The 26,997-nt window shown below is 43.7% G+C and overlaps 1 protein-coding gene and 1 long non-coding RNA gene across 2 annotated transcripts in view; one reads left to right on the top strand and one right to left on the bottom strand.

The window, feature by feature from the left end:
- LOC122941507 (peptidase inhibitor R3HDML-like) overlaps positions 1 to 15,974 on the bottom strand; it is a 46,683-nt gene extending 30,709 nt beyond the window's left edge. The window contains exon 1 of the mRNA XM_044298822.1: positions 15,714 to 15,974. Within this exon, the coding sequence (XP_044154757.1) occupies positions 15,714 to 15,974 (261 nt within the window). The remainder of the gene's footprint in view (positions 1 to 15,713) is intronic.
- The window catches only part of LOC122941508, a 132,818-nt gene that overhangs the window by 48,953 nt on the left and 56,868 nt on the right, over positions 1 to 26,997 (top strand). The gene's annotated exons all lie outside the window — the stretch shown is intronic.

The raw sequence follows: 26,997 nt of genomic DNA, 5'->3' as shown, positions 1-26,997 counted from the left end.
GGAACAGCATGGGGAGGATGTCTGGATGCATCTTGGACATCCAGGTCGCTGCTGAGAACAATGTTGTCCGAGTAGTATGCCACTTTTACAGACTGACAATAATACGCACCAAACCAAAGATAAAATCGATTTTAGAGGAAAAATTGTTAGGAAACATTCTTTCCTGTATATTTACTTGTATATAAAGTGCAAGTGCTGACAAAAATTACAAGGAAGAGGCACTCTGTTACAACCTGTATATCACATAAAGGAGGGCCTCATTCACATTGTGGTACAATTGTTCAGGTAGTGGGACTCCTACACTCATAAAGCCTATGCACTAATGGAAAGGGCTGCCAAAAATTACAAGGAACCGGCACTAGAATACACCCTTTATTACACATAAAGGAGAGCATCATACACACTCTTAAAAAATTATGATTGATGGCCTGCTGGTGACCCTCAAAAACATTAGGAGCAAGGGCCTGCTGGTGACCCTCAAAAACATTAGGGGTGAGGGCCTGCTACCCAGCTGACCATCTAAAATATTTTGTGGGCGAGGGCCTGTTGCCGAGCTGACCATATAAAAAAGTTTATGGGCGAAGGCCTGCTGCCGATCTCACCATCTAAAACATTTTGTGGGCGAGGGCCTGCTGCCGAGCTGACCATATAAAAAAGTTTATGGGCGAAGGCCTGCTGCCGATCTGACCATCTAAAACATTTTGTGGGTGAGGGCCTGCTGCCGAGCTGACCATCTAAAATATTTTGTGGGCGAGGGCCTGCTGCCAAGCTGACCATATAAAATATTTTCTGGGCGAGGGCCTGCTGCCGAGCTGACCATCTAAAATATTTTGTGGGCGAGGGCCTGCTGTCGAGCTGACCATCTAAAAAGTGTTGCCCTGCCTCTGTTGGAACTGCTGTGTTTTCCCCTCGTCTCCCCTCTTTGGCTGGCCAAGGAACTACGTACTCTGCAGCCAGCATTGTCAGCTGGAAATTTTTGGAGCAATTTTTCCACAAGGACCTTCTGGTATTGCACCATTTTGCTCATCCTCTCCACCACAGGAATGAGAGATCAGAAGTCCTTTTTGTAGCAGGGGTCGAGAAGGGTGAACAACCAGTAATCGGTGTTGGCTAAAATGCGTACAACGCGGGAGTCACGGGAAAGTGTTCACAAGCCTAAATGGCAACATTTCCAGGGCCAGCAATTTGGAAAGGTGCGCATTTAGTGCTATGGTCTGTGGGTGGGTGGATGGTTATTTGCGGTTTCGTTCAAAGGCCTGGGTTATAGACATCTGTACACTGCTCTGGGACACAGAAGTGGATGTGCTAGCTGATGGTGCTTACGAAGGTCCAGGTGCATGGAGGGAGGCATCCGGACCTAAGTCTTGGACGGGGGATTGGCTAGCACGTAACACAGGGGAAGAGGAGGCAGTGGTGTGACCCGCAGACACTGGTTGTGGACCCAGGCGTTCGGCCCACCTATTAGGGTGCTTTGATGCCATGTGGCGGATCATGCTGGTGGTGGTGAGGTTGCTAGTGTTCACGCCCCTGCTAATTTCGGTACGGCACAGCTTGCAAATGACAATTATTTTATCGTCTGCACTTTCCTAAAAAAAGCGTCAGACTGCAGAACACCTACCCATTGGCAAGGGAGATTACTACCTTCCCAGGTTGGGTCAGTGACTTCATCGTCCGGCACCTCCTCTTCCACTTCAACACTCTGGTCATTCTCCTGACTTGCTGACCTAACAACAACCTCAGTTATTGACAACTGTGTCTCATCCTCATCATGAACCTCTTGAGACACTAATTGCGATCGACTTATTGGCCACTGTGTCTCATCATCATCCACCTCGTAACACTTCTTCTGACTGTGGATGCTCCAGAGTTTGGGAATCAGGGCACAAGATCTCCTCATGTCTCTCTTCAAGCAGGCTTGGCAAGAGGCCCAAATTAAGGAATGGCGATGAAAACAGCTTCTCGGAATATCCAAGTGTGGGATCACTTGTTTGCCAAAACTCTTCATGGTGGGTGGAAGGAGTATCAGGGTGAGGATTCTGTTGACCTGACTTGGCTACTGAAACTAGACATTGTGGAAGACAGGGTGGTGCTTAACCGACTGGAAGCATTATCTGCTGCAATACAACCGACCACCTGGTCGCACTGATCCTGGTGTCCTGCGCCGCCCTGCGCCGCCCTGCAAGCTGCGACATGAAGCTAGGTATAGTGGATGAGTGTGTTTCTTGTGCTCTGGCAGCAGGCACAGTTTCACCGCGCCCAGGGCCACGGCCTCTGCATGCACCATCAGCAGCATGGCCACATCCCTGTCCCTTACTGCTCGCCTTGCGCATATTAAATGGTATATATGCTTGCAAGTATGTCACACGTACAGTAGCGCAGGTTTTGTAAGTGTATGCACAAATAAAGTACACAGAATGTCACAGATATTTTTAGGATGTGCACACGTTACACAGAAGGTATAGCGCAATTAATGTAGCCGTCACCACCGCCTAATAAAAAATTACACTGAATGAATGTCACCGATATTTAGGATGCGCACGCGTTAAACAGGAGGTATAGCGCAATTAATATCGCTGTCACCACCGCCTAATCCAAAATTACACTGAATGAATGTCACTGATCTTTAGGATGCACAAACGTGATACAGGAGGTGTAGCGCAAGTAATGTCACTGTCGCCAGCGGCTAATAAAAAATTACACTGAATTAATGTCACTGATATTTAGGATGGGCAACTGTTATACAGGAGATGTAGCGCAAGTAATGTCGCTGCCACCAGCAGCAAAAAAATTTGACTGAATGTCACTGATATTTCAGATACGCAAACGTTATACAGGAGATGTAGCGCAGGTAATGTAACTGTCCGCAGCGGACACCGCCTACAGAAAAAGTACACTGGATGTCACAGATATTTTTAGGCTGCGCACATGTTACACAGGAGATGTAGCGCAGATAATGTTGCTGTCTGCAGCAGCATTATCAGTGAGTGCCAGTACTCACCTGCACATTTATTGGCTGCATAGCAGCCAACAAATGTGCGGGGAGGAGACTTGAGCATCGTGCTCGAGCACGCGCGGTATTCGGCCGAACACCACGATGTGCTGAGCATCGCGATGCTCGAGTAAAATTAGTGTTCGGCCGAGTATGCTCACCCAACACTAGTAGAGACCAATGGTTTAATCTAACATTGGAGGAAAGAGAAGCATTATCCACCTTGGAAAGGGATAAAGAGATAATTGTAAAACAGTCTGATGAAGGCAGGAATATAGTACTTTTAGATCACGATACTTATTTGAAAATGTGTCACTCATTACTGGATGATCGTTCCTGTTATGAGGTGTTACAATTTGATCCTACAGATATTTATATTGAGGAAATTACATCTATTCTTGTGGAAGCATTTGAGTGCAAATTAATATCAAAGGACGAAATAAAATTTATGACCCCGAATAACACACAGATCCCGGCTTTTTACTCATTACCCAAAATACACAAAGGATGTACCACTTTGAAGGGTAGACCGATAGTTTCAGGGGTGTATTCTCTATCTCAGAATATTAGCATCTATGTGGATAGGGTTTTGGGTTTGTTTTTTACCTCTTTACCATCCTACAACAGGGATACAACGGGTCTTATACTCAAAATTCAGGATATTGCTGTGGAGGAACAGACCTTGCTGGCATCAATTGATAAGGCTGTAGCAGTATACCTCATGAGTGGGGTATAAAAGCCGTTTAATATTTTCTGGATACCAGAGGCATTAACTTTCGCCCACATAATGCGTTTGTAATAAATCTACTTAGATTTATTCTAATGCACAATTACTTCCTCTTTAGATTAAAGTTCTACCACCAGCTCAGGGGCACCGCTATGGGTAGCCCATGTGCACCCACTTATGCAAATTTGCTCCTGGGCTGGTGGGAGGACAGGATTATCTTTGCGGAGGAGGAGGACCACTGGACCACCCACATTCTCTTTTGGGGAAGATATATTGATAACATCTTGGCATCAGGGCCGTCTTTAATATTGATTGGACCCTGGGCAAGAATTTACTTGGGCCCCCTGGATCCCGCCTTCCCACATCCTAGCATGCAATCACGCCCTCCACCACAACACCCCCCTTCTCCAACCACCCAGCACCCTTAGTCACATAAAACAAGTAATATATAAAATATAGCTTACAGTGAATTACTGTAAATACTTACACATTGTTATGGGGGTAACTGTGAATGATGGACTGTTATGGGGGCAACTGTGGATGACACTGTCATGGGGGCATCTGTGGATGATGCACTGTTATGGGGGCATCTGTGGATGACGCACTGTTATGGGGGCATCTGTGGATGACACTGTTATTGAGGGGATCGGTGGATGACACATATATATGTGTCATCCATAGATTCCCCCCCCCCCCATAACAGTGTCCTGCAGTCTTCTCTGACCTGTAGATTGTTACATTGTATACGGCAGACTGACCCCCCCCCCAGTCCTCTGTTACATTGCTACTCCCCCCTCAGATTTGGGCTCTCTGTGTTCCCCTCGTCCACGTTGGCCGACCTACCTGCCCCCTACCTCTCCTCCTCCTCTGCCTGGGATGTCATATTTGGCGGGGCCTGTCACTCATGCTTCCCCGGCAGCCCCCCAGCCTGCAGGCCCCTCTGCTGCTCCTCAACCTGGGGCTCATCCACTCCCTCACCCTGCAGCCCCCTGATGAGTTGCTCTGGGATGGGGTCTCTCTCTTTTCCCGCGGACAGTGATCGGAGGCCCGGGATAAACTTTGGGGGCGCTGCAGAGCCTCTAGGATTTCTGTGGAGACCAGCTGAGATGCGGGGATCAATGTGGGCTCCAAGGGGCCCAACTGGAGGAGGCGGTGATTGAAAGGACCAAGTGTCTGCTGAGCTGCGAGCATCTGCAGATGGGGGAGCCCACCCAGTACCGGCTTTGTACTAGTACTCACTATCAAAGTAGCGTAGCAGGCAGGCCAGCTGGATGGCAGCGTAACGTCACTCTCTGCGTCACGTGCCTGCTCCTCCCATTTTATTAATGAAGCAGGTGAAGCAGGCGCGTGACGAAGTGAGTGACATTATGCTGCCATCCGGGCCGGCCTGCCTGCTGCGCTACTTTGATAGTGAGTAGTGTACTAGTACAGTCATTGAATTTGGGGTAGTGGCCAGCAGGGTTCAAGAGGCAGCTACTTTGGGCCCCCCAGGAGCAACCGGGCCTGGGGCAGCTGGCCCTTTTGCCCGCGTTAAAGACAGCCCTGCTTGGCATTGTGGGATGGCCCAGTGGATTCTTTTAAAGCTTTTGTAGAAATCATCAATGTAAAACCTGTAGACTTGCATTTTACATGGGAAGCCAATTAAGATGTGATATCCATCCTGGATCTAAGGATCTCGAATAAACGAGCCATGTTGCACACTGAAACGTTCCGAAAAACTACAGCCAAGAATAGTCTGCTCCACTGGGAGAGTCATCGTCCCCAACCCCTTAAAAAGGGAATACCAAAGGGGCAATATATTCGAATTAGGAGAAACTGTTCCGATGTTACAATGTTCCTTCAACAGTCAAGGGACCTTAAGAACATATTTCTCGACAGGGGCTATCCAGAAAGAATACCGAAAGAGGCTTTTAAACATTCACTAACTATGGATAGGAGAGTACTTTTAAAACCCCAAAAAGTGATTGATTCAAAGAATCCCATAAGGATAATAGGAACGTTTGATAATGCACATGGTAGAATTTTCGAGATTCTTAGGAGACATTGGAACAGCCTCTGCACGGACCAAGATCTGGTAGATATCCTGACTCCATACCCAGCAGTTACTTTTCGGAGAGGAAAATCACTTAGGGACCATTTAGTTCATAGCATGTACATGAAACAACAACCCTTAGGGATGTGGCTTGACCGAAAACCATTGGGGACTTATAAATGTGCAGGCTGTATAGTGTGTCGCTTTATCAATGTCTCTAAGACCTTTAATAGTGTTACAACAGGAAAGTCGTACAAGATGTGAGACTACTCCAATTGCAAAACGATTACGTGTAGCTGTCCGTATAACTATGTGGGAAAAACAAAGCGTAAACTGAGGAGAAGGATTGGGGACCATCTAGGTGATATTAAACATAAGAGAGATACCCAATAGCCAATCATGTGTTACGGGTCAATAAGGGCAATCCACATGACTTAAAATTCCAGGTAATTGAGGTGATCAACCCCCCTCCCCGGAAAGGGGATTAGAACAAAAAGATCCTACAAAGGGAAACCAGATGGATCTATTATTTAAAAACAATACACCCAGAAGGTTTAAACGAACAGCTTTCCTTCAGTTGTTTACTTTGAGATATACTAATCTCCTCTATATTTTGATTTTGTTTTCTTTAGCCATTTTTCTGTTTTTAATTAATAACCCCTATCATGTACCAGCAGCCCATACACATCAGACCAAAATAGGTTAAGTGAAGGATATATTATCTATCATTATGAAATTGACCCATAATAATATTTGGGCATATCTTTTGGATACTCCTATTTTGAGTGGGCAATAAAAGAATAGCCCCTGGACCTGTTTTTACTCCCCACCCACTCTCTTTCTCCATACCTTGTACAGATATGCTAACCCATTATTAATTAACAATTTATATATTTTTTATTTGGTTGGATTAGATCTTTATAATTTTCAGCCTTCGATAGGGATAACAGGGATTCTGTATATTAGACACCTGGTCTTATCCAATCTGTATATTTCCAGTAATGGAGTAAAAATTCCTTGTGATGCACTGTGGAGTGCATTTGTGTTCCATAGTGTTATTTCCGGAAAGGAGGTGGCGCAGTAGAAGAGGATTCACTTTTCCTATTGCTATCTGTAACGGGAGCCAGCGACGCGCTCGCTCCCTGCAGCGCCAACGGCATCCAATGTGTGAGGAGAAGCGAGGACGCGGCCTGTGTCCTCGTCTCCATTGTAACAAGGGGGCGGGAGGACCCGGCAGTGCACGCCTTCTCAGCATGTCCTTCATCCCCTAGACAACGAGCAGGGGGGAAACTGAGCGCCGATGTTGATGAGTCGGCGCTCAGGTGTGTTGATGTGTTGGACGTGGGTCACGTGACGCTGGCCACATCATGTGACCCATCTATTAGGCCTATTTAAACAGGTAACCTGCTGGCCACAGGATGCCTGTGATTGCTCTTGTTACCTCACTAGCGTACCCTGCATATGTGACTTTGCTTGTTTGACCTCGGCTTGAATTAGACTTTGATCTGGTATTACCCGTGGTACTAACTTGACCTCTTGGCTCCTGATCTCAGCTTGTATTTGACTTTAGACCTTGTGATACCCCTGGTACTGATGCGATCTCCTGGCTCCTGAACTCGGCTTGTATTTGACTCTGGTTGCGGTTCTTACCCGGCCTGGTAAGCATTGCTTCTGTGTTTCCTGTCAGTGTATTTTGTTCCCTCCCTTTGTTGTTCCATCCTTTAGGCCCCTGCATGTACGCAATCTAGGGACTGCTGCCCAGTTGTAACCCGTCGGTTAGGACAGACTGTGCAAGTAGGTAGGGACAGAGGTGTGGGTGGAGTTTAGGGCTGCACTTATCCCTACCTTTCGTGACAGAATCACAGGCCTTACCTAAAAATTGACCCTACGTGAGTCCTTACAGATCAAGTACATAATCTCGCCCAAATGGTGCAGGAAACAGCAGAGAGACTACAGCAGCAGGAGTTACTTCAGACCCCACTTATAGTGGCCTCTTCCTTTCAGAATCTTGAACCTCATGTTAAGTTGCCGGTTCGTTTCTCAGAGGATCGTAACCAGAAGTTTCTGACATTTTTTTACCGCCAGAGTTTTGACAGACGTTCTTCAGTATCTCCTGCATGATGTTCTTTTGTTTTAGTTTCGCTTTGACATCTCTTCTCCCTCTTCCATCTGTCATCTATTAGCAGTGATTGCCTCCCTTTATATCCCCTCCCCATACCGCCTCACTTTGCGGTTTATACTACTTCTTGGATTGTGCTCACTGCTAGATGCTACTACTGCTGGTTTCTCAGATAAGTCTATTTCGGTATTTGTGTTTTCCTGTTGGCTTGATTCTAGGTGACCCTGACTCCCTCCGTATTAAGTGCAGGGAGCCGGTGGTCATGTCCCCTCACTATTATAGGATTTGCAGGTGTCACTCAGTCTAGGTATGTGGACATGCAACTTTCTATCATAAAGATCTTTGCATGGGCTGATCAGTCAGGGAGAGCTCTAGGGCTTTATAGGGCTCACCCATTTGTTCCTTGGTTTGGGATCAAGTCAGTCGGATCTTTATTTGTTACTTCTTGTTTTCTGCAACACCATCCGTGACACATTTAAGGAGAGCTGTAAGCTTTATTTTCGTCTACGCCCACACTCTTCGGGTTCCGAACAACAGAGAGTAGGAATTATTAGCTCTTTGTTGCAGGGAGACCCACAATAATGGGCCTACTCTCTCCCCACAGATTTCCCTTGCCTAGCTACTGTTAAAGCATTTTTTCTGGCTTTAAGTGTACTCTATGATGAACCCGATAGGTTGGCTGTGGCAGAGTCTTAATTAAAGTCTCTTAGGGACACAGACCTGTGGAGGAATACTGCACCAAATTCCAGAAATGGTACATTTCCTCTGGTTGGAACGATCCAGGAGATCTCCGCGCCCTGAGGTCCAAAAGGATAAGGTACTTCCCGAGATGATTAAAGAGAAAGTATTGTTACCTGTTGTTATTTCTTTTGGTACCTGTAAGGGTTCTGGGAAGGCATTTATTCATTCTGGGTCTGCCTCTAATTTTATTGACCACAATTTTGCTCTTTCCCTTGGTGTGCCCATTTTGTCTCTTGCTAACCCCATTCATATTATTGCTATTGACTCCACTCCTTTGGTGGGTGAACAGTAGAATATTGTACCCCTGAGGTGACCTTGACTGTGGGGGCTCTTCATACAGAGTTTTGTTCTTTTTTGATTTTAAAGAATTTACCCGTGGAGGTAGTTCTTGGCTCCAGGTTCATAACCCAGTCATCAACAGTTCCACGGGTAAATAAGAAAAATGGGGGTTAAAATGTGATTCATGCTGTCTACCTATTATTCAGGCTGGAGTCACTACGGAGTCGAAAACTCTTCCCACGTATATCAATGACTTTGCTGATGTTTTTTCCATGTCCAATGCTGATTTCCTTCCCCCTCATAGACCATATGATTGTGCCATCAATCTTGTTCAGGGATCTAAATACCCTAAGGGTCGTATTTATAATCTGTCCAGTCCGGAACGGAAGTCTATAAGGGATTACTTGAAGGAGTGCTTACAAAAAGGACATATTAGACCCTTGGTGTCTCCTATAGGGGCAGGGTTTTTCTTCGTGGGAAAAAAGGATGGTGGATTGAGACCATGCATTGATTATAGAGAGTTAAATAAGATTACTGTTAAGAACCAGCACTCTTTGCCTTTAATCCCAGACCTGTTAAATCAAGTTATGGGAGCTCGCTGGTTCACTAAACTTGATCTCAGTGGGGCCTATAATCTTATTCGAATTAAGGAGGGGGATGAGTGGAAAACGGCCTTTAATACTCCTGAGGTGATGCTCCAGCGGTTTTCCAAAATTTTGTCAATTAAATGTTTAGCCAATTTATTGGAAAATTTGTGATTGTTTATTTAGATCATATTCTGATTTATTCACCTGACTGGGATTCTCACGTTATTCACACTAGACAGGTACTGGAGGTTCTTCGAGAGGACCGATTATTCAAGAAGGGTGAGAAGTGTATATTTAGAGTGCAGGAAATTTCATTTTTGGGATATATTCTCACACCCCACTCCTTTAAGATGGATCTGGGGAAGGTGCAGGCTATTTTGGAATGGGTAAGACCCTCCTCTCTTAAAGCATTACAACACTTTCTGGGCTTTTCTAATTATTACCGGAAGTTTATAAAAAATGTTTCTATTATTGCAAAGCAGGGACAGATCTAGTGAATTGGTTGCCTGAGGCCATGGAAGCTATTGATACACTCAAGAAGTGGTTCTTTAATGCCCCAGTGTTGGTTCAACCAGACCAAAAAAGGCCTTTTGTGGTTGATGTTGATGCCTCTGAGGATGGGGTAGGAGCAGTACTATCCCAAGGGTCATCAACTCTCACGAACCTGAGGCCTTGCGCCTTCTTTTCTAGTAAGTTCTCTTCTATTGAGAGAAATTATGATATTGGTTATCGAGAGTTACTTGCTATTAAATGGGCCTTTGAGGAATGGTGTCATTTTTTGGAGGGGGCTCAACGTTGTGTTACGGTACTTACTGATCATAAAAATTTAATGTTTTTGGAGTCTGCTAAATGTTTGAATCCCAGACAGGCTAGGTGGGCATTGTTCTTTACACGCTTTAACTTTTGCATTACTTTCAGGCCAGGAAGTAAAAATGTCAAAGCTGATGCACTATCCCAGAGTTTTTGTGCCTTTCAGTCTCCTGATACTCCACCAGAACCTATTTTGCCAGCAGGTATCATTGTGGCTGTGGTCTCTTCCGATTTGACGACTGAGATTACTGCGGGACAACACTTGGCTCCGGTACAATCCCCTAAAGATAAGTTGTTTGTCTCTGGTCATCGGCGTCTCCGACTGGTAGATGAGTGCCACAATTCTGCTTTCAGTGGGCATCTTGGCATTAATGCCACCAAGTAACTAGTTTTCAGGTTCTACTGGTGGCCCACCTTGGTTTGTGCCAGGTCCAAGACTCCTAGGTCCGGTTTCGAAGGGTAAGTCGGTTGTGTGGGTAACCGTTGACAGGTTCAGCAAAATGGTTCATTTCATTCCTCAAAATTACCCAATGCTAAAACTTTAGCTTCCCTTTTTCGTGGACCATGTAATACGCCTACATGGAATTCTGGAGAATGTGGTTTCGGATAGAGGTGTTCCATTCGTCTCAAAATTTTGGAGGGCCTTTTGTCATATACAGGTCCTTCTAAAAAATTTTGCATATTGTGATAAAGTTCATTATTTTCTGTAATGTACTGATAAACATTAGACTTTCATATATTTTAGATTCATTACACACAACTGAAGTAGTTCAAGCCTTTTATTGTTTTAATATTGATGATTTTGGCATACAGCTCATGAAAACCCAAAATTCCTATCTAAAAAAATTAGCATATTTCATCCGACCAATAAAAGAAAAGTGTTTTTAATACAAAAAAAGTCAACCTTCAAATAATTATGTTCAGTTATGCACTCAATACTTGGTCAGGAATCCTTTTGCAGAAATGACTGCTTCAATGCGGCGTGGCATGGCGGCAATCAGCCTGTGGCACTGCTGAGGTGTTATGGAGGCTCAGGATGCTTCGATAGCGGCCTTAAGCTCATCCAGAGTGTTGGGTCTTGCGTCTCTCAACTTTCTCTTCCCAATATCCCACAGATTCTCTATGGGGTTCAGGTCAGGAGAGTTGGCAGGCCAATTGAGCACAGTAATACCATGGTCAGTAAACCATTTACCAGTGGTTTTGGCACTGTGAGCAGGTGCCAGGTCGTGCTGAAAAATGAAATCTTGATCTCCATAAAGCTTTTCAGCAGATGGAAGCATGAAGTGCTCCAAAATCTCCTGATAGCTAGCTGCATTGACCTTTTTCTTCGGCCTTTCATCCTGAAACCAACGGTTAAACTGAACGTTTAAACCAGTCTTTAGAACAGTATTTGAGGTGTTACGTCTCCGACAACCAACATCTTTGGATGAAACATTTGTCGTTGGCTGAATTCGCCATTAAAAATCAAGTGAATTTGTCTAAAAATCTTTTGTATTCTTGGATTTCATCCACGATTTAGCTCATTCTCGCCATCTTCCTCTCAGATTCCTGAAGCGGATTTAGTAGTTAAAGAACTGTGCACAGTCTGGGCCCAGGTTCAGTCCAACCTGAAAAAAGCCCAGGAGATTCAAAAGATTAATGTTGACAAAAGGCGCTCTAGAGGGGTGGATTTTGGGTTGGGAGACAAGGTATGGTTATCCACCAATAATTTGCGTCTTAAGGTACGTTCGGGTAAATTTGCACCTCGATTTATTGACCCTTATGAGATTATTGACATCATTAACCCTGTGTCTTTTAAAGGGAACCTGTCAGCGGCAAAAGCCATCCCAAACCGCCAGCAGTACCTTCAAGCAGTGAGTTTCTAATGATGATTTTCTTACTGCATTCTGATGAGGCAGAAGTATGCCTCATCAAAAAAAAAAAGTAACTAACTGGAGGGGGGTGGGTGGCTTCAGATGCTGCTTTCTACTGAATGGTAGCAGCTAGAAACCTGCTGTTACTTTCACTTTTAGCTGCATTAGCAGCATCCAGATTTCTATCAGTGATATCTTCCCCTGTACTGAATGTGCTGTCATTCTGGTATTGTATGAAAGCCTGGAATGTCAGCTTTCAAACAAGACCAGTTGAATGTTTCTAGCTACCATTCAGGAAATAGCAGCATCTAAAGCAGCTCTCCTCCCTCCAGTTAGCTACTTTTCCCACTGCTGGAGCTGGACTTGGGCAAAACAGTTAGGTGGCTAATATAAGTCTCAAGAGTTAAGTGTATCATTGTAAAGCTCCAGGTATCACAATTCTAGTAACCTAAGAGTCTCGAGTTAAATATTTTTAGAATTCAACGTGACAGTGTATCATTTCACATACAGAATAGGCAATTATAGCAAGCAACATTTTGTGCCGAAAATATGCAACTTTTTCCAATTTTATCATGATCTCAAGACTTTTGAAAAATGTAGGTGGACCTTCCCTCAGCCTGATTGATTTACTATAATTTACATCAGAAATTATAGTTAAAATCTATGCCAGGTCGTAACTGACATAGATTTGATTTTATGGCGCACGTACTGCCAGAAGATACGCCAAATTTATTAAGAGACCTGCGACTCTTTATTTGACACGTCGTACTCCAGCATATTTCTTTTATGAATTGCCAGTTTTTTATGAAACACCAGTGTTAATAAATGTGCCCCATTGTGTTATGACGAAGTCTACAATGAGATACAAGGTACTTCTAGATGTCCCCATAATACCATGCAAGAAACCTAATGTCTTAACTACTTTGATGCTTCCAAAAATTCAGTCCTTTGGTATATTTAGACCCCATATGAATTCCAAACTACTTCACATCTACCAAAATATAAAAATTTCTGTCAAACGACAGAGTCTTCTGTAGCCAGATATCGAGAACCCCACATATGTCCTATGATCTTACTGAGGGTATGGCATACAACAGAAAGTCTACTTCTTCCAGCTCCACAAAATGTTATCAATGAACAGTTCAAGGGTTCATGGGGAAACTCCCATGGCACAAAGATGTGACCAGTGAGCTCCTTAGATGCCCTTCTTTGGTATATTCTTCATGGCCCAAAATTTATTTAGAGCAAATCTATGCTGTCTATGACTACCTCCAAAGTACCATATCTGGCTCATGGTGAAGGGTTGCTGTCCATCTGTAAATTTATAGATAGTCTGCAAATACCCAGGTGATTTTTGTTGGGTTTTCATGTGGATTACAGGGTTATTTGTGCAATTTTTTTTTAAATATGACCTCTAAAAAGAACTCAAAAGCCTGCTCATAACAGATGCACAGAGGCCTAACAAGCAGCAGGATCAGAGGATGGACAGAGGATTGGTGCATTCTGAAGGACCTCTAGGCCTGCCACACCATGCAGAGGGCATGGACTGAGTCTGGTATTACTTTTACTTGAATGATGATAAGATTTATGGCCCCTTTAGACTGTCCGATGTCCCAAATTGCAGCTTAGGGTCTGGTGTTCATGTCATCTGCTTTCAAACTGAAATAAAAAGTAATTAAAGCAAGTGCTCCATTGATCCCATAGAAGTTAAGGGAGCGGTGGACTGATATGTGCACAACTATTTTTGGGATTGGGGGAGGGGGGGCCCAGCAGTTGCACCCCCAGAGATCCTACATTTATCACCTATCCTGTGAATAGGTGGCAATAGCTCCTTATACTAGAACTAGAAATGACTGGGCCCCACAGCACATTTTTGATTGGGCCCCCCCAAGAAACTTCTTCGCAACTACCTCCTCCTGTGAAACCCCCACTCTTGTGGCTAGTCAAGATAACTCTCTCAGACCAAACCCAGTAGCTGCTCCATCTGTTTCCTACAGTGTCACTCAGTGTCGGACTGGGGTACCTAGGGCCTACCGTAAAATTTATTTTGGGGGCCCACCGTCTGGATACATTCAAATATAATAAATAATTTAACACGTTTTTTATATGAACATAGGCTGGTTGAGGTGCTATACATTGAATATATGTATTTAGTGCAGTAAATCTAATGTGTTCTGTGCCACTTGTGCAGGGGGTGGGAGACTAGGGGCCCACCTCGCTCAGGGGCCCACTGGGGGATTCTCCTGTACCCCTGGGGGCCAGTCCAAGCCTGGTGTCGCTGTATATATCATCATTGTATAATACTGTTATGGGGGCCTTGACATTAAAATCTTTTAGTCCTCCTCCTGGGTGGGCCCCTTCTGAGTTTGGGCCCCAAAGCAGCCGCTTCCCCTGCTTCCCCTATAGCTACGCCCCTTGTGTGCAGAGTGAAAGGGAGTGCAGCACTGAAATTCTCCCAGTCCAGACAAAGATTGGCATTTTGCTCCAGATGCCACTAGGGGGAGTTCAGTGCAAAGTGATTTTTACAGATTTTATTGAAATCAATGGTAACTTTATAAGATCCAATGCAGTACCTCCACGCTTCAATCAGCCAGTTTATTCATGCACTGAAAGGAAGCAGATTAATAGCCGTGAAGAGATTTAACAATGTATTTATGCCAATTGTCTGGTGTAAATAGGTAGAGAAATATGGTAATGAGAACAAGCACCATAGTTTTAAAGCACTTGTTCCATTTTTTCCATCATATAATAAAATGTGTGTGCGTCCCTGGTGGTTGTGCTTGTTACTGCAGCTCAGTCAAACTCTCTTGAATGGGATCGAGCTTCAGAAAGGTCATGCGACTGATGGATGTGAGGTCACAGGTCAAAGAAGAAGCTGTAGCACTTGCCGGATAACAGCAGCCTCTTCCAACAGCTGCTGAACGGGGGTACCTGGAGTCAGACCCCCACCATTCTAAAATCATCAATATTTAAGTCCCCCGGACAACCTAAAAATGTATAAAGTATGTGCTAAGATTCACAAAGACTTCCTTGTGAGAAAAGTACATTACTAATTTTGTATTTGTTGTTGTTCTTCATCAAGAACCCATTGTTGAAATACTATATCTGCTATTTGAATGAAATTTGTGCGTTGCCATCTGGTGGTGAGAAGTGGAACTGCTGGCTACAATCCAAGATGTTCCGTATAGACAGCAGGTTACTTGTGTTAAAGGTTGTCTGGGTCTGATCATTTTCCAGAAGCAGCGCCACTCTTGTCTAGAGACTGTGTCTGGTACCGCATAACTTACTGTAAATGAAGTTCAGCTGCAATCCCACACAAACCCATGGACAAGAGTGGCGCTGTTTCTGGGAAAAGGCCGACTAATTCTCTAATTCCAGAAAATCATTATTGTAGAGCCACTTATACTGGATTGATAGAGTATTACAGACCTAGCAGAACAAAATTTGCCATATAACAAAAACTGGCACAAAACACAGAAAACACCTGGTCTTGCTGCAATAAGATTTGTCAAAGGACACACTCGGCCCTGCTATACCGCCACATCTTTTGTGTCCTATTCAGGACTCGGCACTTACCATATATTCCATGTTAGCAGCTGGAGGGGAGACTTTGGATCGCACTCGGTTATGATAGTCCAACAAGGCGCTCATGTCTCTGGGAGATATGTAACGTTTCCTCCTGTTTCTAGGAATCCCAATGCCAAACATGAGGTCAGTGTCGGTGCTGTTGGAAGGATGCAGCAGTTCAGTAGCACTGGCCAGCACAAAAGTAATGGAGAGCTGTATAATCCACAGGAGCAAGCCAGGGAGGAAGGGATGCATGTGTATTAGTGTCATGTCTGCACTCTCCGGCAGCTGATGGCCTCTTCCTAGAAATCAGAAAGGTGTTACACAAGAAATTGTCTTGATGACGGTACCATTATACTGTACTTTATAAGGGTACTTTCACACTTGCGGCAGAGGATTCCGTCACCGGAACTACCTGCTGGATCCGTCAAAACTAGAGATGAGCGAACTTCTGTTTTAAGTTCGGCGTCTAAAGTTCGGGGGCGGGTTAGCGGAGAATCCCGATCTGGAACCGGATATGGATTCCGACTTCCGTTGTGGTCCGTGGTAGCGGAATCAATAATGGCCGATTATTGATTCCGCTACCACGGACCACAACGGAAGTCGGAATCCATATCCGGTTCCAGATCGGGATTCTCCGCTAACCCGCCCCCGAACTTTAGACGCCGAACTTAAAACAGAAGTTCGCTCATCTCTAGTCAAAACGTATGCAAACTGATGCCATTTGTCAGACAGATCAGGATCCTGATGCGTATGACAAATGCATTGAGATGCCGCAGCCGTCTCTCCGGTGTCATCTGGAAAAAACGGATCCGGCATTTATTTTTTTTCACATTTTTTGCGGTCTGAGCATGCGCAGACCGCAATGCCGGATCCGTTTTGCGTGGAGTCTGCTGCTGCACGTCGTATGTCCGATTATCACAGAAAAGGCAAAGTTGACTATCGAATGACCAGTGAAACTGACAAAAGGGATGTTTCATCTCCGAAACGTGTATTTTTTTTTTTTTCTGGAAATAGTAAAAATACTTAAGGAATCTCCGGGTCAGGTGTCCTGCAGCGCTGCATAGTTTTAACTTTGCCTTATCTTATGCCCATCTAAGAAGACAGTTGTAGTGACTTGTGCCAGTCTATTAAAAGGTACACAGTAAGGCCTCATTCACACGTCAGTGTTCTGTCAGTGATTTCCATCAGTGATTGTGAGCCAAAACCAGGTGCGGCTCTAAACACAGAACAGGTGCAGATGTTTCCTGTTCCACACAAACGTTTTTTTCCCGTTTACTTTCTGTTTTTTTTTGCGTTCTGTATACAGACTGTATACGGAACCATTAATTTCAATGGATCCGCAAAAAAAAAAACAGAAGGTCCTCTGTAAGTCTTCCGTTTCCGTATTTCTGTTTTTCCGTTCAAAGATAGAACATGTCATATTATTGTCCGCATAACGGACAAGGATAGTACTGTTCTATCAGGGGCCAGCTGTTCCTTTCCGCAAAAAACGGAATGCACATGGACATCATCCGTATTTTTGCGGATCCGTTTTTTGCGGACCACAAAATATAGAAAAAGCCATACAGTCGTATGCAAGAGGCCTTAGGGCTCATGCACATGACGGTAAGTATTTTGCGGTCCGTATAAAACTGATCCACAAAAAATACCGTCCGTGTGCATTCCGTATTTTGCAGAACGGAACAGCTGGCCCCTAATAGAACAGTCCTATCCTTGTCAGTAATGCGGACAATAAAGCTACATTTACATGAAAGTATTTTGTTTCTGTGTCCGTTCCATTTTTTTGCGGATTGGATGAAGACCAATTCATTTCAATGGGTCCGTGTGCTGTCCGCATCCGTATGTCCGTTCCGTAGCCCCGCATAAAATATAGAGCATGTCCATTTTGTGGACAAGTATAGGCATTGTTACAATGGATCCGCAAAAAAAAGGATGCAATACAGATGCCAAAAGGACGTCATCCGTTTATTTTTTGCGGATCAGTGTTTTGCGGACGGAAAAACACATAAGGTCGTGTGAATGTAGCCTAAGGGTCCATTCACACATCCGTAGTGCATTGCGGGTCCGCAAATTGCGGAGCCGCAATACACCAGGCCAGCAACCCCATAGAAATGCCTATTCTTGTCCGCAATTGCGAATCAAGAATAGGACATGTTCTATTTTTTTCCGGAGCCGAGGACCAGAAGATCGGCGGCGCGCTCCGGAAATGCGGATGCGGAGAGCACATGGTGTGGTCTCCGCATCCATTCCGTCCCCATAGAGAATGAATGGGTCCGCACCTGTTCCGCAATTTGCGGAACGGATACGGCCCATTATTACGGACGTGTGAATGGAGCCTAATAGGACATTTTCTATTTTCTGGCGGAACAGAAATACGTACATATGGAAACAGAATGCACACGGAGTACCTTCCGTTCTTTTTGCCGACCTATTGAAATGAATGGTTCTTCATACGGTCCGCAAAAAAAACAGAACAGACGCGGAAAGAAAATACATTTGTGTGCATGAGACCTTATGTCTGTGGAGGCTCCAATCCTGGTTTTGGCTCACTCACAATCACTGATGGAAATCCCTGACCAAAACCCTGACGTGTGAATGAGGCTTAAGTCTGGTGCACTGATGCAGGTTTAGATGTGCCTCCAAATTCGTGCCATTTTGACCAGTGTTGCTTACTGTTGCCTAAACTCCGCCCCCTTGGAGACCATGCTTACATTTGTTGTCACTTTTCAAGTTTAGCAAAGTTGCAATTTTACATCAAATGTGGGCCAGTGACCTGCGTCACCTAGTGCATCAGATTTTTCCACCCTACATGTTTCCATAGAAGCCACATACTCATAGCAGGGACATGTATTGGATGCGACTGTCACGCGGTTAGGGCTCATGCACTCGACCGTATGCATTTTGTAGTCCGCAAAAAATACGGATAACGTCCGTGTGCATACCAAATTTGCGGAATGGAACAGCTGGCCCTTAATAGAACAGTGGTATCTTTGTCCGTAACCCAGACAATAATAGGACATGTTCTATTTTTTGCGGAACGGAGACACGGACATACGGAAACGGAATGCCCACGGGGTACCTTCTGTTTTTTTGTAGGCGCATTGAAATGAATGGGTCCGCAAATAAAACGGAACGGACATGGAAAGAAAATACGTTCGTGTGCATGAGCCCTTAGGCAAATATTGGCCATGCATGCAATTGTAATTCTATGAAAACATGATGGTCACATCAGCTGTTATGTATTATCTATCATTGTTATAAACAATAGTATAGTATTTTTATAGTATTGTAGTAACATTAATATAATAACGATACGCTATAAATATAGTAATAACATCAAATAAGAATGACAGAATGTACTGTTCTTTATCATTCTTACTATTATTACTACAGTATGTATATTTGTAATTTTGACTTGCATTATCTGATGCTGTATTATTACTATTAATAATAGAACATGTATAATATATATAATGTAGTATGCATACGTTTATGATTGTTAGCAATACTACTAACATTAAAATATATTCTATAATAATATAAATTATACAATTGCTAAGTATTACTATTATATATCATTTCGGTTGTAATGACCATCAACATTTTTTTACACAGAATATACAATAAAGATGAAAAGCAAACTTCAAAATAAAAAAATGGTTACATTACATCATGCAATAAAAAAATTTAACCCATGAAATAAATCTTTAAACGAATACAACTAAATTGATTAAAAAACAATACTTTTTTTTTACTCCTAAAATACATACTATTAAATGAATAATTGCACACATTTTTTTTTAAATAATAACATTATTATTTTATTTTTACTTTCAAGAAAATCTGGTTACATGCAGTCAATGCATCTATATATTATAGTATAAAAAATATATTGAATATTAGGAGCTGTAGATCGGCGCAGTACAGCAGGGTCATCCACATACCTGTATCCTTGAGTCAGAAGGAGTAGGAGAACTGGAAGATTGACCTTAGAAAGTAACCTGCTCATCCACTAGAAGCAGAGAGAACTGTAACTGGGGAAAATCCTTCAGGTCTTTGATGGCATCTGCAACTGAATCTACACCTTAACTCTCCCCCCCAGGGAATGTCTTGGAGTTGGCGAGGAGATGGGGTGGGTGATTTAGTGCCTGCTCAGTGTTAGCAAACAGTGACACACACATCTATGCACACAGATCCAGAGCATGCTTCTGCTGCTGTAGTAAGCCCAGTGTGTAGAGCACAGACTGGGATTCATTAGAAATTCAGTAATGTTCCACCAGAGTGAAGTTAAATCCTTTGTTGTACGGCTTTCAAATATTTTTTTTTGATATGACGATTGTATTTCCCCTTAAATGACCCTAACATCATTGTAAATATCTAAATATCCCGTAAATGGAACCAGAAGAGTATGTAAATAGGTTAGAAAAGCCTTGGCAGGTCAGCTCATACTCAAATTTTTATAGATTATTTCATGAAAAGGAAATTAATTTTTTTCTGGGGGACGGGGGGAGATCATCCTCAAAATTTTGTCAAAAGAAACAAAATATAACATTTTACCAGAAGCACTCTCGTGCTATATCCAGGCCAACAAATTGTATCTGCAGATACCTACAAACTACAGTAGCTTAGGCTCGGTCCAAATAAAATTCTCAGAATATACAACGGCCAAATAACGATCCTCGAGCCAGATAATCAACAGGTTTTTTTTAGCTAAAATAACTCAGTCTTGGCGGAGGTCCTCACAATGTTGACTTGACTGGACTATGATGGATTAGAAAATAATAGATTGGTTTTGGAATCCTTGAAGGCTCCTCAACTAACAAAAATGATGGAGATATGTTTTTAGTCAGAAAGTCTAACTTTATATGGTCCCCAGTGGCAAGTTTCATGACTGGGCAATGCTTGCATCTTCTAGACTCCTTGAAGCAATCTTTTTACTGGCCAATATTACTGCCAGTTCATATTTCAATTATCTTCCAACTGCTAAATTCATTAATTTGTTATAGCCTATTATATTTGGCTCTGGAATTTATTGTATAACACAGTCAATATTGAGGCCACTAGAGTAGTTAGGCAGAGACTCTAAAAGGGGTTGTCCACTTGTCCTCCTTGAGAATAAGCAGATCGCAGGAGGTCCTGCTGCTCAAACCCGCAGCAATTGGCAGTAATCTGTGACTGAACCCAAACTAGTAACATATGGGGTCATTTATCAAACTGGTGTAAAGTAGAACTGGCTTAGTTGCCCATAGCAACCAATTCAATTCAACCTTTTATTTTCCAAAGGAGCTGTCCAAAACGAAAGGTGGAATCTGATTGGTTACTATGGGCAACTAAGCCAGTTGTACTTTACACCAGTTTGATAAATGACGCCAATAGTTTGTAAAGTTTAACCGCCTCCGGACCGCCTAACGCAGGATCGCGTTACGGAGGCGGCAGCACTGCGCACAGTCACGCATAAACGCGTCATCTCGCGAGACGCGAGATTTCCTGTGATTTCCAGGCGCGCGCGTTCACAGGATTGGAAGGTAAGCTAGTGGATCTCCAGCCTGCCAGCGGCGATCGTTCGCTGGCAGGCTGAAGATGCGATTTTTTTAACCCTTAACAGGTATATTAGACGCTGTTTTGATAACAGCGTCTAACATACCTGCTACCTGGTCCTCTGGTGGTCCCTTTTGTTTGGATCGACCACCAGAGGACACAGGTAGCTGTGTAAAGTAGCACCAAACACTACTACACTACACTACACCCCCCTGTCACTTATTAACCCTTTATGAACCACTGATCACCCCATATAGACTCCCTGATCACCCCCCTGTCATTGATCACCCCCCTGTAAGGCTCCATTCAGACGTCCGTATTATTTTTACGGATCCACGGATACATGGATCGGATCCGCAAAACACATACGGACGTCTGAATCGAGCCTTACAGGGGGGTGATCAATGACAGGGGGGTGATCACCCATATAGACTCCCTGATCACCCCCCTGTCATTGATCACCCCCCTGTCATTGATCACCCCCTGTAAGGCTCCATTCAGACGTACGTATGATTTTTACGGATCCACGGATTTACGGATCAATGACAGGGGGGGGGGATCACCCATATAGACTCCCTGATCACCCCCCTGTCATTAATCACCCCCCTGTCATTGCTCACCCCCCTGTAAGGCTCCATTCAGACGTCCGTATGTTTTTACGGATCCACGGATACATGGATCCACGGATACATGGATCGGATCCGCAAAACACATATGGACGTCTGAATGGAGCCTTACAGGGGGGTGATCAATGACAGGGGGGTGATCACCCATATAGACTCCCTGATCACCCCCCTGTCATTGATCACCCCCCTGTAAGGCTCCATTCAGACGTCCGTATGTTTTTTACGGATCCACGGATACATGGATCCACGGATACATGGATCGGATCCGCAAAACACATACGGACGTCTGAATCGAGCCTTACAGGGGGGTGATCAATGACAGGGGGGTGATCACCCATATAGACTCCCTGATCACCCCCCTGTCATTGATCACCCCCCTGTAAGGCTCCATTCAGACGTCCGTATGTTTTTTACGGATCCACGGATACATGGATCCACGGATACATGGATCGGATCCGCAAAACACATACGGACGTCTGAATCAAGCCTTACAGGGGGGTGATCAATGACAGGGGGGTGATCACCCATATAGACTCCCTGATCACCCCCCTGTCATTGATCACCCCCCTGTAAGGCTCCATTCAGACGTCCGTATGATTTTTACGGATCCACGGATACATGGATCGGATCCGCAAAACACATACGGACGTCTGAATGGAGCCTTACAGGGGGGTGATCAATGACAGGGGGGTGATCACCCATATAGACTCCCTGATCACCCCCCTGTCATTGATCACCCCCCTGTAAGGCTCCATTCAGACGTCCGTATGTGTTTTGCGGATCCGATCCATGTATCCGTGGATCCGTAAAAAACATACGGACGTCTGAATGGAGCCTTACAGGGGGGTGATCAATGACAGGGGGGTGATCACCCATATAGACTCCCTGATCACCCCCCTGTCATTGATCACCCCCCTGTCATTGATCACCCCCCTGTAAGGCTCCATTCAGACGTCCGTATGTTTTTACGGATCCACGGATACATGGATCGGATCCGCAAAACACATACGGACGTCTGAATGGAGCCTTACAGGGGGGTGATCAATGACAGGGGGGTGATCACCCATATAGACTCCCTGATCACCCCCTTGTCATTGATCACCCCCCTGTCATTGATCACATTCTGTGAGGGGCATGGCGAGTTCCTAGAATTTTATATTTTTTGTCACAAGTTAGCGGAAAATGATGATTTTTTTTCTTTATTTTTTTTTTCTTACAAAGTCTCATATTCCACTAACTTGTGACAAAAAATAAAAAATTCTAGGAACTCGCCATACCCCTCACAGAATACCTTGGGGTGTCTTCTTTCCAAAATGGGGTCACTTGTGGGGTAGTTATACTGCCCTGGCATTCTAGGGGCCCTAATGCGTGCAAAGTAGTTTGAAATCAAAATCTGTAAAAAATGGCCGGTGAAATCCTAAAGGTGCTCTTTGGAATGTGGGCCCCTTTGCCCACCTAGGCTGCAAAAAAGTGTCACACATCTGGTATCGCCGTACTCAGAAGAAGTTGGGGAATGTGTTCACCATGCTGGGTGAGATAAATATCTTGGTCAAATGCCAACTTTGTATAAAAAAATGGGAAAAGTTGTCTTTTGCCAAGATATTTCTCTCACCCAGCATGGGTATATGTAAAATGACACCCCAAAACACATTCCCCAACTTCTCCTGAGTACGGCGATACCAGATGTGTGACACTTTTTTGCAGCCTAGGTGGGTAAAGGGTCCCACATTCCAAAGAGCACCTTTCGGATTTCCCCGGTCATTTTTTACAGATTTTGATTTCAAACTACTTTGCACGCATTTGGGCCCCTAAAAAGCCAGGGCAGTATAACTACCCCACAAGTGACCCCATTTTGGAAAGAAGACACCCCAAGGTATTTCGTGATGGGCATAGTGAGTTCATGGAAGTTTTTATTTTTTGTCACAAGTTAGTGGAATATGAGACTTTGTAAGAAAATAAATAAATAAATCATCATTTTCCGCTAACTTGTGACAAAAAATAAAAAGTTCCATGAACTCACTATGCCCATCAGCGAATACCTTAGGGTGTCTACTTTCCGAAATGCTTCAAAAAGCGGAAATTTACATTTTTGTACCATAGTTTGTAAACGCTATAACTTTTACCCAAACCATTTTTATTTTACCCAAACATTTTTTTTTTATCAAAGACATGTAGAACAATAAATTTAGCAAAAAATTTATATATGGATGTCGTCTTTTTTGCAAAATTTTACAACTGAAAGTGAAAAATGTCATTTTTTTTGCAAAAAAATCATTAAAAATCATTAAATTTCGATTAATAACAAAAAAGTAAAAATGTCAGCGGCAATGAAATACCACCAAATGAAAGCTCTATTAGTGAGAAGAAAAGGAGGTAAAATTCATTTGGGTGGTAAGTTGCATGACCGAGCGATAAACGGTGAAAGTTGTGTAGTGCCGAAGTGTAAAAAGTGGTCTGGTCATTAAGGGTGTTTCAGCTAGGGGGGCTGAGGTGGTTAAAAAGATAGACCTATCCAGAGGAAAGCAAAAACAAGAAGACAATTTTCCTCATTTTAGGGGAAAAAATTCCTTCCTGACCTCCAATCAGGCATGGATGACCAGAACCCTCCAGAGAGAAAGAACTGTTTGTAGCCGCTGTCCCCTACAGCTAATTGACCTGTGGGGCCTGTCAATTGAGGCTGGCTGAAAAGGCATGGTAACTTAAATGAATAGGGGTTACAGAAAAATAGCCCATAAGGGCTGACAAGGTTCCAATCAGTTCTATGTCTGGGGCCCCCAAGAATAATCAATAATCCTACTCAGCCACAGACCAAGGACATATATACCACAGATACAGCCCATATAGCTACTTTGTGGCCCATTCACTGAGGGTATGCACCCCAAGTTGACATTAAAGGGGTTGCCCCACGAAGAATATTGTTTAGGCTTAATTTAGGCCATAAATATAAACATTTTTGTATTTACACCTGGTAAAAATTATGATTATATCCCAAAATAGTCCAGGGATAATGTTAGTATCGCGTTCACTGCTCCAGAGTGTCAGTACACTGCAAAGTGCAAAAGAAAGGGTTAACAAAATGTATATGCTTTGATATGTATATTGCCTTTACTGTATGTACTTGCACATGGTATTAATGGGCAATATTCACTTTTCAGTGAACTCCAGCCCAGGGAGCTTCAGAACCGTGAGCACAAATACTACACCTATCCGGTCACTCACACACATGCGGCCAACTTTCTGTGTCCCTCAATAAATGTGTTAAGGCAGGAGCTCCGTCTTGTGTCTCCCTCTACTCCAATGGGCAGGCAACTGGTGAGCTAGCAGCTTCTGCTAGTGTCTTCTCTGCTTGTCAGAGTAAACGCTGAATGAGTGGAATTGCAGAAATGCTCTCTTAATCTCTTCTCACTCAGCATCTCTGACAAGCAGAGAAGACATTGCAGCTTCAGAAGAAGCTGGATCATCCACACTAGAGATCCCTCTATATGAAAGACCAGAGAAAGAAGCAAGACTGCTTCATCACATTTACTGAGGTGGACACCAAAGGCTGTTCAACAGAAAAAGCAGGTGGCACTGCTGGCAAACCTGGAGATAATTTTTTATCATCAAAATGTTTTATAATTATGGGTTGGATTTAAAGGGACTCTGAAGACTTTAAGAGGGCCTGGCATGACTGTTTCAGTAACTACTTATATCCTCCATGTAATAACAATTCTGGAGATCTTTCCATACAACTTTACATTGTGCCTTTCGTTTCCTCTATTACTCTTATGTATGCATTTATGTATGGATTGCCAGCAGTTTTTATTAAAAGTCCATCTGGATATTACCAGTTGGAGGAGTGTCCACAGTCTGACACTATGCAATCAGTGCTGCCAGTCTCAGACTGTGCAGGGACACAACCCCAACTAGTAGCACCCAGATGGACCTCTAGTGCAGGCTGCTGGCAATACATTCAAACATTTCTAGATGTTGGATCACGGATGGGTGCCAAACCATTCCTTAGAATAAGGCAAAATCTAACTGCCTGTTCCCACCTGTCCATACATTTATAGACAGTCTACTAAAAAGCTTTGAAGAAAAAAAAACTTTCAGAAATTTTTTGTGTGGCTGTTAATGTTTGCATTAGACGAGGTGGTACCATATTTTTCACCATGATGCCCCATCATCTCTGTGTACACCACTTGCAGCAACTGATGCAGTAGCCCTCAGTCCCCCCATTCCAACACCTTTTTCAAGAAGATATCGAGCAGAAGATCTATAGGTTATTGCAGCTTTGTCCCATTTATCTTAATAGGAAAAGGCTGTATAACCCTGCACAACTGCTACTTAGTAGACAGTGTAAACAATAATGAGGCTGCACCAGTCATTCAAGCACCGCAATCCCTTCAAATTGCTAATTGGTAGGGATGCTGAGAGTTGAACCCTCACAATCTCATATTGATGGCCTATCCTAAAGATATTGTAATTATTAGGCCCTCTTACATGTAAAATTGTTATTGCCTTTAAATGGGTTTTCTGGCGCCATAAATGTATTGTTGGGGGCAACATTCTCATTAGTAGAGGGAAGGGGCACTCATTGGAGCACAGCAACCCCTTCACTGCCGTACCCAGTATACCCAACATATTGACGTCCATACAAATTTTGCCATGTAATTCAGTGCAACCCTTTCAAGTAAACAGAGATGACTCCAGTACCAGACACACATAAATATTATAAATGGCTATGTGTCAGATACTACAATGAGTGGTATGCGGTGCTACTGTGAGTGTTGCTCCCCCATTGCTATGCGGATCGGGGGGGGGGGGGGGGGTCCCGGAGGTCGGACTCCCGCAATGATACATTGATGACCTATCATAATCCTGCAATACTATTTAAAGGAAGTCTGTGACCAACTGTTGAGAACACTAGGAAGGGGCTGAGAAGAGCAGTACAAACATACTACATCTTTTGTGGAATTTTTTATAATGAGGAGTAATGAGAATATGGAATTTAATTCTGCCAGACTCTGCTCTTGCAAGTTCACTGGAGATAGAGCTTTACTGTGAAGTCTTCTCCATTGAGCTGCTTCAGAACCTCTGGGTGACAGATATACTGGTCTCCTGGTTGGATGTTACGGCTGTCACAC

This window comes from Bufo gargarizans, chromosome 6 (assembly GCF_014858855.1).
Source record: "Bufo gargarizans isolate SCDJY-AF-19 chromosome 6, ASM1485885v1, whole genome shotgun sequence".
NCBI lineage: Eukaryota > Metazoa > Chordata > Amphibia > Anura > Bufonidae > Bufo > Bufo gargarizans.
Note: the sequence above shows the minus strand (reverse complement) of the source record. Positions and strands in the feature narration are given on the sequence as shown.